The following is a 13,242-nucleotide window of genomic DNA, read 5'->3' as shown; positions in this document are numbered from 1 at the left end:
GGCCTGCCTCGCGCGACGCGGCGCCGGAAGTGAGTGAGCATTTCCGGTGGCCATCCCCGCGGCGCTGACACCTCCGAAGTGCGGCTGTCCCAGGGTCTTCCCGCCGTCATGAAGGACGTACCTGGCTTTCTGCAGCAGAGCCAGAGCTCCGGGCCCGGCCAGGCCGCCGTGTGGCACCGTCTGGAGGAGCTCTACACGAAGAAGTGAGCGCCCAGCCGAGGGGCCCCGGGCCCCAGTGCTGGGAGAGCGAGGGGGCTGCCGGGGAGGGACGGGACCTTGTGGACTGAGGGTGCCCAGACCCGTGTGGGGAGAGTGGGGGCAGGCTAGGCCGGGGAGGTGCGCCGAGGAGCCCGGGGCGGCAAGGCTGTGGAGGAAGACGGGGTGACAGCCCCCGAGGACTGAGGAGCAGAGCCATAGGCACAGTGTTGGGGCCTAGGGTTCCCTGCCTTCCTGACTCAGGGGCTGGGACTTGGGTTTCTGAACTCCCTTCCCCTGCTCTTATGAAAAGGGTTCGGGGTTTTGAAGGCTTTCCGCTCTTGATTCCAGTCAAACAAGCAAACACCGTTTCAGGGTCAGGCTGCCATCCGTTCCGAGTAACAGATCCTGGTGTCTTGCACTTGCCCCGTATAGTCGACGGCGTCCGTGCCGTTTCTCAGCGGTCTGCAGCGGATAAACCAGGAACAAGTGCAGTTTTAGTGTTTTCCCCTTTTGATTCTGCAAGTGGTTGCACTCTGCTTTCAGCCGCTTCTCCCCACTCCCGGTTCCTACTTGCCATTGCACTTCATCTTGGGCTTTGTGCCCCTAAGAAGAGCTCTGAGTTTGAGTTTTATAACGAGATGAGTTTTATGACAAATTCTCCGTTGCTCAGCACTAACCTCTTAAGTGACTGGAATAATTTGCTAGCATTGTTCCACAGGAGAGCACACTTGCTGTGATAACTTCCCTGTTAAGAACCCTAGCGTTGAGCATAATGCCTTTTACGTAGAAAATGAATACATGTTTGCATGATGTTCGGTGGCCTTCTGCTATTAGCGTTTTTGAGAGAAAATTCTTAGTGTTTGGCAAATAATTGCACTTTGTATTTTTCAAAGCTTTTTTTTTCTTTTTTTCTTTTTTTTTTTTGTGCATTCTTAAAAATTAGAGTTTGGTTTCGAATGTACTGTCGTGTTTCCAGAGGGTTTATTGATTTGCCCATTTGCTTTTTTAATTTTTTTAAGTTTATTTATTTTGAGAGAGAGAGAGAGAGAGAGAACACAAGCGGGGGAGGAACAGAGGGAGAAGGAAAGAGAGAGAATCCCAAGCAGGCTCTGCATTGTCAGCACAGAGCCCAATGTGATGCTTGAACTCACGAACCCTGAGATCATGACCTGAGCCGAAATCCAGAGTCGGATGCTGAATCAGCTGAGCCACCCAGGTGTCCTTCAGTTGCCCATTTAATCTTTCATTCATCCCATTTACAGGGGAGGAAACAATTTCACCTAAACTCCTTCCCTGAGATGCTCAACTACTAAGTAGAAGAGCCAGGATTTCAGCTTATATATGTGTGATCCCAAATTCTTGTTTTCAGTCAAAGCTCACAATAACTCTTTGAGGTAATCTAAGATATTCTCCAGGGTGACATCACCTTTGAACAGCAGAACCAAGAGAGGAACTCAGGGTTAGTAGCATCTGTGTTAGCTGTCTTCCTGTTACAAATAGAAACCAGTTAATATGTGTTATGTGATAGGACCATCACGGCTGAAGGTGTCTGTGACTGGATATTGGTTCGTAGGTCTTAAGAGCCTTATGTTTTTCAGGTTGTGGCATCAGCTGACACTTCAGGTGCTTGATTTTGTGCAGGACCCGTGCTTTGCCCAAGGAGATGGCCTCATTAAGGTAAATGATCTGCCATGCTAGGTCAGACTATATAAACTTGCTCAAGGACTTTTAAAAATAATAGGTGGGCTTTGTAGTAGTAACACACTATAACTATTCAGCAGTCACTGTACGTCGGGTAGTCTCGTAAGGACTTTGTACGTTTACTCGTTTATTCCTCGTGACAGCTTGGGAGATAATCCTACTTACTTGATGTAGAAGCTAACACTAAGGGATTGAGTAATTTGCCAGATATCACAGCTAACAAGTGGTAGAAGAGACTTCAAACACAGTCTCGCTTCTTCTGAAATCCCAGCTTAAAATGCCGTCTTATAGCATAGCATGCCCTGTATCTTACTGGGCCTTTGGAAACTTATTCAGAAATAGAAAGTTCAGAATCATTTGGGGGGTAGGGTAGGACGTAGTGGAAGATAACCGCAGGAATCTCACAGGTAACGGTTGATCGCACCTCTTCCTCCACTCCCACTGATTCTGCTTGCTTGCCCAGAGGCTTTCTCTTGGGTCGTGTGGAAGATCGAGCCCCTTTCCTGCTTCACTTGGAGGTGGGGAGGTTTGGGGGGATCCTCTGTAGTGTAGCACTTTTAGCATTTGACAACAGAAAAAGGAAAGAAAAATATTCTCTGCCCCAGCCTTCCCCACACTCCCTGACAAACCCCCACCAGTTGTTCACTGGTAGTTTCTTCCTCTTGGAAATCTTTCGCTGACATCTTTCTCTTTGATGCCTTTCTCTTGGATTCTGAAAGAATCCGAGATTTATGCCTGCATGGAAACCAAAAGGTAGTTCATGATAACTTGAGTTATTTGCCCTGGATACATTACTTTATATGTGTTTACAGTGAAGCTTACCACCTTCTGACTCCACGACTGGGGATCTAAAGATTTTCCTGTGTTTTATATCTGCCAATTGGACATTTTACTACTCAAAGGAACTTATATTCATCTGTACACCTAAAGATTTTGCTGGGCATTCTGTCTTCTGGATTATGTGGAAAAAATGATAAATTAGAGCTATCTTACAATTTGTTTCCTAAGGTTCTATATCATAGCAATGGACATTCATGATTATTCCTCTCCAACCTTTGCTTTCTTGTCTTTAAATCACTTTCTACCCGGAGCAAAATATTTCCTCAACCCCATGGTAACGTAACACTTGGGTCAGCAGATTTGAGTTTACTATTTCAGTGGGCAAGTAAACCTTTAAAAATTGTTGGGACCCAGCCCAGCTAACTTTCAGAGAGATAGTATTCATGAATTTGCAGTCACCAGTAGTAATTTTGAGTTTCTTTTTTCTTTGGAGGGGTTTGTGGTTTAGGTAATTCCATAAATTAAAATGGGTATCAGAAAAGTAGAAAATACTCTCTTACTGGAGAAGATATCTTTAAAATAGTCCTCTGTAATGAAAAAGCCATTTTATTTAGATGGCTCTTTGCTGGGTGCCAGATTTAAATAACTCACTGGCTGCTTCAGGGACATTTTTCACCCACACACACATACCCCCCGCACCAGGTTTTATTGAGAAATAATTGGCATATTGCTCTTTATTATTAAGGTATACGACGTAATGATTTGGTATATGTTTATATGGAAAATAACCACAGTAAGTCTACTAAACATCCATCTCACGCTTTAAGTTTACTTTGAGAGTGAGAGAGCACAAGCAAGGAAGGGGCAGAAAGAGGGAGAGAACCCCACGCAGGCTGCACGCTATCAGCACACAGCCTGACACGGGGTCGATTCCACAAACTGTGAGATCAAGACCTAAGCCAAAATCGAGAGTTAGATGCTCAGCCTGCTGAGCCACCCAGGCACCCCATGTGATGGCTACTGTTACGATCTGCGTTTCTTAGTAACTTTCAAACGTACAACACAGTGTTGTTAACTATAGTTACAATACTATAAGTTATATCCCCAGGAACTCTCTTATAACTGGAAGTTTGTACCTTTTGACCACCTTCACACCCATTTCTTGCACCCCCCAACCCCCTGCCTCTGTCAACCACCAATCTGTTCTCTGTATCTGTGAGGTCAGTTTTTTAATATTCCACTTAGAAGTGGGTCATACAGTATTTGTCTCTGTCTAATTTATTTCACTAAGCAAAACACCCTCCAGTTTCATTCATGTTGTCACAAATGGCAGGGTTTCCTTCTTTTTATGGCCGAATAATATTCCACAGTGTGTGGGCATATACCCACATTTTCTTTCACGGGGACACTTCCATCTTTCTGTCTTCATAACCCAGAGGAACTGTGGACTCTACTTATCCAAGTTGACCTCATCTTGAGGCTCCCTCTTCCCACTTTGCCCACATGGGGTGCTCCGTTTGCCCAGTTACCCAGCCATAGCACAGAAGTCATTTAGCTCCCCTCCCCTGTGACCAGCAAACCTCTCAGACCCTCTGTCCACCCTAACTGCCGTTGCCCCCTCACTCTGTTCCCCCCCTCCCCCCGCCTTCTCCCAGTCTTGTTATAAAGCAGAAGTGTGATCATGTGTTTCCACTGGTTCAGGTTTGACCTCAGGGCAAGGACAAGCCCCAGTGCCTTCCATTCTGTGTCCATCAGAGTGCTGCTAACACATGCGCAGTGTTTTCTTCAGTGCTTCTACACGTTTGTCCCTGCTGGAATGTTCTCCCAACTGCCTCCTCCCCCATACCAAATCTGTTCACCTCTCTAACTGCTCTTCCTTCCCTAAAACTCAGTTATCGCCATTTCTGGAATAACTTTTGGAACCTCTCCTTTGGGTTGGTCCACCTGTGTGCTGTTTTTTTCCTCGCTTGTAAACTCACAATATTGCCAGTTCTTTGTTTACAAGTCTGCTCTCCTCAGCCAGAAATCCTTGAAAGCCTGTCTTTTATTTTACATATTCTGTGTCTGCAGTACCTGGCAAAAGGTCTGAGTAAGTGATCAAGTGTTTGCTGAATGGCTTGTAAATTTGGCAATATAGCCTAAAATCCTCTAAAATCTGAAAGTTAGTGAATCTTTTAAACAGATAGTTTGTTTTGCTTAGAGTACTTTGGAGAAAGAATATAGGAATTGGTCTTTATGAGATCCTTATAGGTCAGGTATCTAATTCCAAAAAAAAAAGCACAGCTGTCTTCAGTAATCCATTCGTGATTAATAAGCCCAAATATGGGTCTCCTATCAACTCGCAAACATTTCTGCGATGCCTGCTATATGGTGGGCATTTTGGTTGTTTGATTTTGCAGAATGAAAGACATCCTGTAATTACTCTGCATGTTTTGGTTCCACAGCTTTATGAAAACTTCATCAGTGAATTTGAACACAGGTAAAATACCTTTGTCAGTTTTTGACTTTGAACATGGAAACATTGATACTACTGACACTCAAAAACTGGTGGTTTTTATTTCAGGGTGAATCCTTTGTCCCTGGTAGAAATCATTCTTCATGTAGTTAGACAGATGACTGGTGAGTCTGACTTTATTTCATAAAGGAGCAGATCCAAGTGGTAATTCAAATTATTTTGAAATGTAAGTTAATTGAACTTTTACATTTCGATAGAAAATACCAGATTCTAAGTTAGGTTTTTATTATATTTGTGGTCTAACCCTAAAGGTTATCCTACCTAAGTGTCCTCACTGGTAGGAACCAGTCTCTAAAGATAAAGATACTATGTTGGTGGTTCTTCTGACATTGTTCTGCCTTTTCTAGATCCCAATGTGGCTCTTACTTTTCTGGAAAAGACTCGTGAAAAGGTAAATGTGAAGCCTGGGCCAAGACTTTTAGAATACGTGTGACTTACAGCTTGTGTCTGTGGTCGCTGTGCACACCTTTTAGAGACTACTGTGTCTCTAATCATGTCAGTTAAGCCAGTGCGCAGATGGCCGTGCTTTGTTAGTCCCCTGCCCACACTTCTCAGGTTCTTTTGTTTCTGACGTCTTTAGGTGAAAAGTAGCGATGAGGCAGTGATCCTGTGTAAAACTGCAATCGGAGCTCTAAAATTAAACATCGGGGACCTACAGGTTACAAAGGTAAGGTTGCCATAAGACATTCTCTTTGGTTTAAAGAGTTGTTTAAAGGGCACCAGGGTGGCTCAGTCGGTTGAGCGTCCGACTTGGGCTCAGGTCTCATGGTTCGTGAGTCTGAGCCCCGCATCGGGCTGTCTGCTAAAAGCATGGAGCCTGCTTTGGATCCTCTGTCTCCCTCTCTTTCTGTCCCTGCTGTGCTCACCTTCTCTCAAAAATTAATACACATTTAAAATAAATAAATACAAAGTTGTTTGGGGCTATAGGAGAAAAACCCCTTTTTTCCGTTTTAACTTTTAAAGTAACTTTAAATTCTAGAAAAGTTGCAAAAATAGCACAAAGAACTTTCCTATACCCCTCCCTCACACTCCCATTGCGGACATTTCACTTCTTCGCCCTATTACTCTGTGTGTGTAGTTTTTGGTTTTCACAACTATTGAGGGTAACTTGCTGGTAGGAGGCCTGTTCCCCGTGAAAGAGCACTGTCCTGGGTGAGCACAGCCGTCAGCAGGACGCATCCAGACAGCCTCAGACTGTCCACGGCACCCAGGTTCTCACTCTCCGGGTGTCGGCCCACTTACCATGACGGGTCATATCGTACGCTGCTCCTCCACCCTCTCTGCCTCCTCATCGTTGTTAAGTTTCTCGTCTCTCTTTTTTTTTTTTTTTTAATTTTTTTTAACGTTTATTTATTTTTAAGACAGAGAGAGACAGAGCATGAACGGGGGAGGGTCAGAGAGAGGGAGACACAGAATCTGAAACAGGCTCCAGGCTCTGAGCTGTCGGCACAGAGCCCAACGCGGGGCTCGAACTCACGGACCGCGAGATCATGACCTGAGCCGAAGTCGGCCGCCCAACCGACTGAGCCACCCAGGCACCCCACCCGTCTCTTTTTTATTTTAATTTTAGTGCAATTTGGGAGACAGATGTGATAGGAGTGGCAGTAAGACCAACTTATGTGGTCAGTCCTCTTTGTTGAACCAGAGACTACATGTGTTTATTTTGGTCTTGGTTTGGGGTTTTTTGGTAACCATAATATTAAAGAAAATATCAGGGTAAGTGTTAATGTTCTCATTGCCCTAAAATAATACTACTTATTGTTTCTTTTTTTTTTTTTTTTAATTTTTTTTTCAATGTTTATTTATTATTGAGAGACAGAGAGTGAGCAGGGGAGGGGCAGAGAGAGAGGGAGACACAGAATCTGAAGCAGGTTCCAGGCTCTGAGCTGTCAGCACAGAGCCTGATGCGGGGCTCGAACCCACGAGCCGCAAGATCGTGACCTGAGCCGAAGTCAGAGGCTTAACTGACTGAGCCACCCAGGTGTCCCTGTACTTACTGTTTCTTATTCCTGCCCAGTCCTAGCCTGCATTCATACTTACTGCATTTTGCTTTGAAATATTTAAGGCGTGTTGAAATCCATAAAGTACTATAAAGAATGCTGTCGTGGGCATCCACGTGCCCTGCCCAGCCGGGGAGTGAAGCAACCTGGGAATGGAGCTGCTGGGCCCCCGTGCACGCTCCTGCACCAGCAGTGCTCCCGCACACGTGCTTGGTGTTCCTCGTACTTGTGTGTTTCCTGATGCTCACTAGATGGGCACGTGCAGGTCTAAGTGATGTGTAGTATTGTTTTCAGTTGGTGGCTCAGTGTGAGGTTTGAGTCATCGTGTCGGTGCCTGGGACCAATTCGTTTTTACTGTTTGGTATCTCACTGTGTAACTGTCTCATAGCCTGCATATCCAGTCTCCTTCCTATGGAAGGGATTCAAGGTTCTCTTTTCTACTGCGAATAGTGATGTTAATTATCAGCATTTCTATGCCTGGTTCCTTGTGTACATGGGCAGAATCTCACCGGGACATATGCCTGGAGGTGAGGCTACAGGTGTAAGGTGTATACCCTCCACTTTTACTAGATGTTGCCAAACTTATCTCCAAGATAGCTCGCACTCCCCTAGCACCGTACGAGCACTTGCAGAGCTCCGTATCTTCGACACTTGGTATTTTCAGACCACTTAATTCTTGGCGATCTGATGGAGGTGAAATGCCATCTCATTGGGGTTTAATTTGCATTTCTTGATTGCTGGTAGTTTGTTGACCACTCCATTCATGTCTCCACTTCTGTAAATTGCCATTAACATCTTTTCTTTTGCTCATTTTTTCTGTGTTGCTTGCCACTTGTTGTTTTGTAAGAGTTCTTTATATAGCTGTGGTCCTGTGCCCTCGTGGGTTTCGTGTGCAGTAAATATCTTTTCCCAGTCTATAGCTTGTCTTTGTTCTTTTTTCTGTGTTTTAGGTGAACTGAAGTTTTCCATTTTAATGTACTCAAATCTATCGATCTTTGTGGCTTATGCTTTTCATCTCGTCATACATTTCTTTAAAAATGTCTTAAGTTACAAAGAAAGGTGATCTTGTTTCCTGCACGTAGGAGACAATTGAAGACGTTGAAGAGATGCTCAACAACCTCCCTGGCGTGACATCAGTTCACAGTCGTTTCTACGATCTCTCTAGTAAATACTATCAAACAATCGGAAACCACGCATCCTACTACAAAGATGCTCTGCGGTTTCTAGGCTGTGTCGACATCAAGGATCTTCCAGGTAACATGGGGCCGTTAGAGTCCGTGTCGTGGGAGCTCACTCTCGGGGCGTGGTAGCAGGCCTCAGAAATTCCTCCAGTGTATCTGTCCCTTGTTGAGGAAAGCCCACGTGGTGATAGGCTGGAAAGAGCCATGAGAGCGTTAGTTTTTACAGGTGTCTGCCTTCAGCGTTGAGTTGAGATGAGCCTGCACCCTGTAGCCCTTCACCGTCCCTTCCCCAGTCTTCCCAGCTCTCTGAGTCAGAGGCCTTGGTGAGAAGCGCAGCAATGCAAGTCCCTCGACCCCTACAGCACGAAGGGCGCGCCGCCACCCTGTACCTGAGAGTCGTGTTCCAAAAACCGCACAAGACCCAGGGGAATAACTTACTTACGAAAATCACTTGCAAAGCAAAATGAACAATGAGTTTTGGGGAAAGTGCGAGGAGTATGTGTTTAAAGAAGAAATTTGAGCCTCTTGGGTGTTTCTCACAGTACACCATTGAAGCTGTGGAGACCAGCGACGCCTAAAGATGTTAGTGCAGTTTTTAGATGCAGTTCCTGCAGCTCAAGAAAAATATATTGGAAAGCACAGCTAATGTGGTCAAGAGAAAAGGGAGTTGTTGTATGGGAAAGGAAGATTGTAGTCTGAAAAGAGGCTGAATGAGGGGACTTTAAGATAAATGGGAGGTATCACTTCCATAGGAAACAAGAGGTATAAGGAACCTGCTACTCCAGGAAGTAGATGAGCTGAAAATGTAAATCGATTCACTTATTTAGGTAGAAATAAGTGAATGAATGTCTTTCCCACAAAACCTGTGTATGTGGTTCCAGGTATAACTTGAGTTGATATGGTACTTTAAAAGAGACGACTAACGTTAAGGCTTTGTGATATAACCATTACAGGGAATGGTTTCTTTACTTTTTTATGAGAGTTTTAAAGCCAAACAGGACTGATTCTTGTAACTGGGGTGTCACTGGAGATGTGTTGTTGCCGTAGTGTCTGAGCAGCAGGAGAGAGCTTTCACGCTGGGACTAGCAGGACTTCTTGGCGAGGGAGTTTTTAACTTTGGAGAACTCGTAAGTGGACCCTGGTCACAGATTTCTTAACAAGGGGGAGACTGATTTCTTTGCCAGCTAACTGTCTCGTCCTCACAGCTCATGCACCCCGTGCTGGAATCACTGAGGAACACCGACCGCCAGTGGCTGATTGACACCCTTTATGCCTTTAACAGTGGCAACGTAGAGAGATTCCAGACCCTGAAGACCTCCTGGGGCCAGCAGGTCAGCCATGGGAAGGACGGCTGAGCACTCCTACATGCTCCTGGCTCTCCTTCCTTGTGTCTGTTTATCTAACAGATGTTGACTTGCACCTTCTACACGCCAGCCGCTGGGGAGACAGGAGACTAAGACGAGCCAGTCTTGCTCTCATAGAGCAGATGGTTAAGTGGCTAATTAGAGTAGTAACTCAGCTACTCTGATAGAATAGCGGAGTGTCATCTGGGTGAAAGGGCTATCACAGAGGACTGCCCCAAAGAAGCCACACTCTGTGTCTGACCTTAGGTGTGAGTGGAATTTAGCCAAGGGAAGAATATGAGAAGAGTATATTCAGCAGAGGAAAAGGAAGCTTTTAGCATGTTGCTGAATTGCAGTAGGGTATGTGAGGCTCAAGTGAGTGAATGATGAGAGTCGGGGAGAACCCAGGGTGAGGGAAGGCAGGACGGTCTGTGCAGGGCAGAAGCAGTTGATGGGAGGAAGGGGTCAGTGCAGGGGATGGCGGGGCAGTCAATGCAGAGGGAAAGAGGTAGCAGGGGAGAGGGCGCCGGGCAAGGAGTGGAGCCTCTGGGAGGTGTGAATTAGGGAGGAGAGGTGTTTAACAAGGACCTGAGCTTTAATAGTAAGTTTGTTCTTTTTCGAGTGAAACTGTGAGAAGCAAAATTACTAAAATGTTCATAGTGATAGGGATCATGGTTGTATTACTGTTTCGTACTTTTCTAAAGCTTCAGTTTTCTGAAAAACTGAAAAACTAAAAGCTTTCAGCTTTTCTAAAGCTTTCAGTTTCAAAGTTCAAAATAAACTTGTAGAATTCACATAACAGAGCCGAGTAGATACAAACGGACTGTGAAGAGGCAGAAAGCAAGTCCAGTCGATCCTAACTGTAGTAGTCTGTATTTTGATCTCTGAAAGAAATTGGAAAGAAAGATGGCTAGCCGTAGAAAGTTAAGAAAACTAGAGCCGTGTGCCTGCGGCACCTGTCTAGGCAGCAAGAGCCCATCTGGGGTGAGTGGGCTCTTTCTGAAGAGCCTGACCTGTCCGTTCCCTGCTGGCTCTGCCTGTGTTGGGGTGTGAGTTCCTAAATGTTTGAATCCGGTAACCCCTTCTCCTTTCTTGTCTCTGTGCTCAGCAGTGACCTGTGACCTACCTGTAGGGTGACTACAGGTCACGCAGAGGGCATGGTTCTCGTGATAAGGCCGGTTTTCATTATAAATTAATAACCTGCTCTTTCAGTTCAGAACAAGCCCCTGGAGCGTGAGGAGTGTGTTCCTCAGAGGCTCCCCTTACACAGAGCTGACGCAGCAGGCAGTACACTTGGACCTGCTCAGGCACAGGATGGGTCCTTCCCTGCCTTTCTTTGTGCCAAGTCACCTGGTGTCTGTAAACCAGGTGCCCCCTGGTGTCTGTAAACCTCGTAAATGCCTTGTGTGGGAGCATGACATTTCCGGGGTGCACCTTCTAATGGTTTCCTAAGAAAAGTGAGCCTCCGTGATCTTCAGCGTAAGGTGTTTGGACCTGCAAAGATTCCTTTTGTTCGCTCTGTTGTAGAATTTCAAAGCCCAGGTTGGGTAACTGATGCTTTCTGCTTTACAGCCTGACTTGGCTGCCAATGAAGCCCAGCTTCTGAGGAAAATTCAGCTGTTGTGCCTCATGGAGGTAAGCAGGCACCCAGGAACCGCTCGCTGTGTGAACGACTGCCGTAAGCTAAGTGTGGAAAGCGTGTTCTTAATGAGATACACGACTAACATAAAGGAAGAGTTTAGTGTTCACTAATAAGATCTAGGTTTTCAGAGCAAGTATTGACAAAAACGTTCCCGTCAGTCAGTTCTCTGACAATTTCTATTTGGAAAAGTAGTTAACAAGCAAAAATTTTTTTTCAGATGACTTTCACACGACCTGCCAATCACAGACAACTCACTTTTGAAGAAATTGCCAAAAGTGCTAAAATCACCGTGAACGAGGTACAGGTTTGTTGGACTCAGGATGGTCCAGTGGTACAGCTGCTACCTGGGCGGGTCAGGGCTCCTGTGAGCACGGCTCCCTAGACTCCAGACCACAAAAGACAGTGTCTTGTTCCCCCATATTTCAGGGCCGGCTGGTGTGTACTTGCAGGCCTCGGGGTGTCTTACACGAGCCCCTCTCTGCACAGGTGGAGTTGCTGGTGATGAAGGCGCTCTCAGTGGGGCTGGTGAAAGGCAGTATTGATGAAGTGGATAAGCGGGTTCACATGACCTGGGTGCAGCCCCGCGTGTTGGATTTGCAACAGGTAATGTGATTGGAATACCTAGTTCACCTTTGTGGGTGTTTTGGATTGTGTCTGTGCTGTCTTAGTTTCGCTTGGATGGCAGCCATTTAGGAAGAAAGCGGTATTGACAAAGGGATTTCAGAGAATATCTTACTGCTGTAGGGACTGAGGGTTTTTCAAAGAACCCAATTTAGTGCAAGCCTGGGGTTTGAACCCTGCACTTAAAAGCTTATCGTAATAACAGGGCTGGTTGTGCTGATGCTGCCTTTTAATCTTCACATTGGTGCTCTGATCAAATGCGTTCCTAGTTCTGTGGTTTGAGCTCAGATCCATCTTGTTCGTATTTGCTTTAAATTTAATCCTGTGGATTTCCTCTATTCTTGCCTGTTTTCTTTCATGCAAGTTTTTTTTAATGTCCTGGTGATAAGAATTGACTGGGATAATCCCGTCTCACGTAGCCCACTCCCCCAGCTCCGATGCCCTGTTTATTAGTGCCGCCCTAAAGAATTGGCTGGAAACGTACAGCTGCCCTGTCAGGTGCTGTGACTCCCAAGTGTCCTAACACCGTGTGGTCCTGGTTTGCCTCAGATCGCGGGCATGAAGGACCGCCTGGAGTTCTGGTGCACCGACGTCAGGAGCATGGAGATGCTGGTAGAGCACCAGGCCCACGACATCCTCACCTAGCGCCCCCACCTGGCCCGTGTGTGGCAGCTGAGGCCATCTGCATTTAAAGGGGTGGGGGTGGGGTTGTGTTTGTGGAATGGGAACTGTTCTTCCTGCTGTGAGAACAGGACTGTCACCGATGGGGTGCGTGGCCACAGATAGAAGCCTCCTTTGTGGAGGTCTCCTGTAGCCCGCAGTGGGGAGGGGTCACCAGTCTCTGGTGACCAGGCAGGCGCGAGCGTGCACGTGCCCCGAGGAGCGAGAAGGCGCCACCCTGAGTGCGTGGGGACACCACTCAGAAGTTCATCTCCATCCCATCCACCTGTGTGAATATCTCTGGTGTCGTTTGAGAATGTTCCTGTAATAAACGCACTTGTTTTGTCCTTTTTGTGGTTCTCGTTTCCTCGGTCTTAGCTTTGATGTCAAGCCTGGGCCTGGAGAGATTAAAACACGGGAGATGGGAGATAGGGCTCGGTGGGGAGTGGGCCTCGGCCCCCCACTCCTGCCCCGGGCAAGGGGCGTCTCTGCACACACAGGGCACAGGGCAGAGCCAGGCGCAGAGGGCCGTGGGCCCCGTGGCCAAGAGAGCAAGTCCTGTCTGCTGTGGCTCAGACATGGTGTTCACCCGATGCCCACC

At 46.5% G+C, this 13,242-nt stretch overlaps 1 protein-coding gene across 4 annotated transcripts; it reads left to right on the top strand.

The window, feature by feature from the left end:
• Positions 1 to 34: 34 nt before the first annotated feature.
• Positions 35 to 12,988, top strand: PSMD13 (proteasome 26S subunit, non-ATPase 13). 4 transcript variants are annotated; one of them, XM_042957628.1, is made up of 13 exons: positions 35 to 203; positions 1,797 to 1,875; positions 5,079 to 5,158; positions 5,243 to 5,298; positions 5,542 to 5,585; positions 5,775 to 5,861; positions 8,277 to 8,448; positions 9,423 to 9,502; positions 9,581 to 9,706; positions 11,291 to 11,353; positions 11,578 to 11,664; positions 11,847 to 11,963; positions 12,531 to 12,988. In XM_042957628.1, exons 1-13 carry the CDS (start codon positions 109 to 111, stop codon positions 12,624 to 12,626), a joined length of 1,182 nt encoding a protein of 393 aa, XP_042813562.1. In that variant the 5' UTR covers positions 35 to 108; the 3' UTR covers positions 12,627 to 12,988. The 4 variants fall into 4 exon arrangements, with proteins under 4 accessions (XP_042813562.1, XP_042813564.1, XP_042813563.1 ...); XM_042957630.1 differs by having other exon boundaries at positions 36 to 203; positions 5,124 to 5,158; XM_042957629.1 differs by having other exon boundaries at positions 36 to 203; positions 11,578 to 11,658.
• The last annotated feature ends 254 nt before the right edge of the window (positions 12,989 to 13,242 follow it).

The sequence above is a fragment of the Panthera tigris genome, chromosome D1 (genome assembly GCF_018350195.1).
Source record: "Panthera tigris isolate Pti1 chromosome D1, P.tigris_Pti1_mat1.1, whole genome shotgun sequence".
Lineage (NCBI taxonomy): Eukaryota > Metazoa > Chordata > Mammalia > Carnivora > Felidae > Panthera > Panthera tigris.
This window is presented reverse-complemented; position numbering and strand designations above follow the sequence as displayed.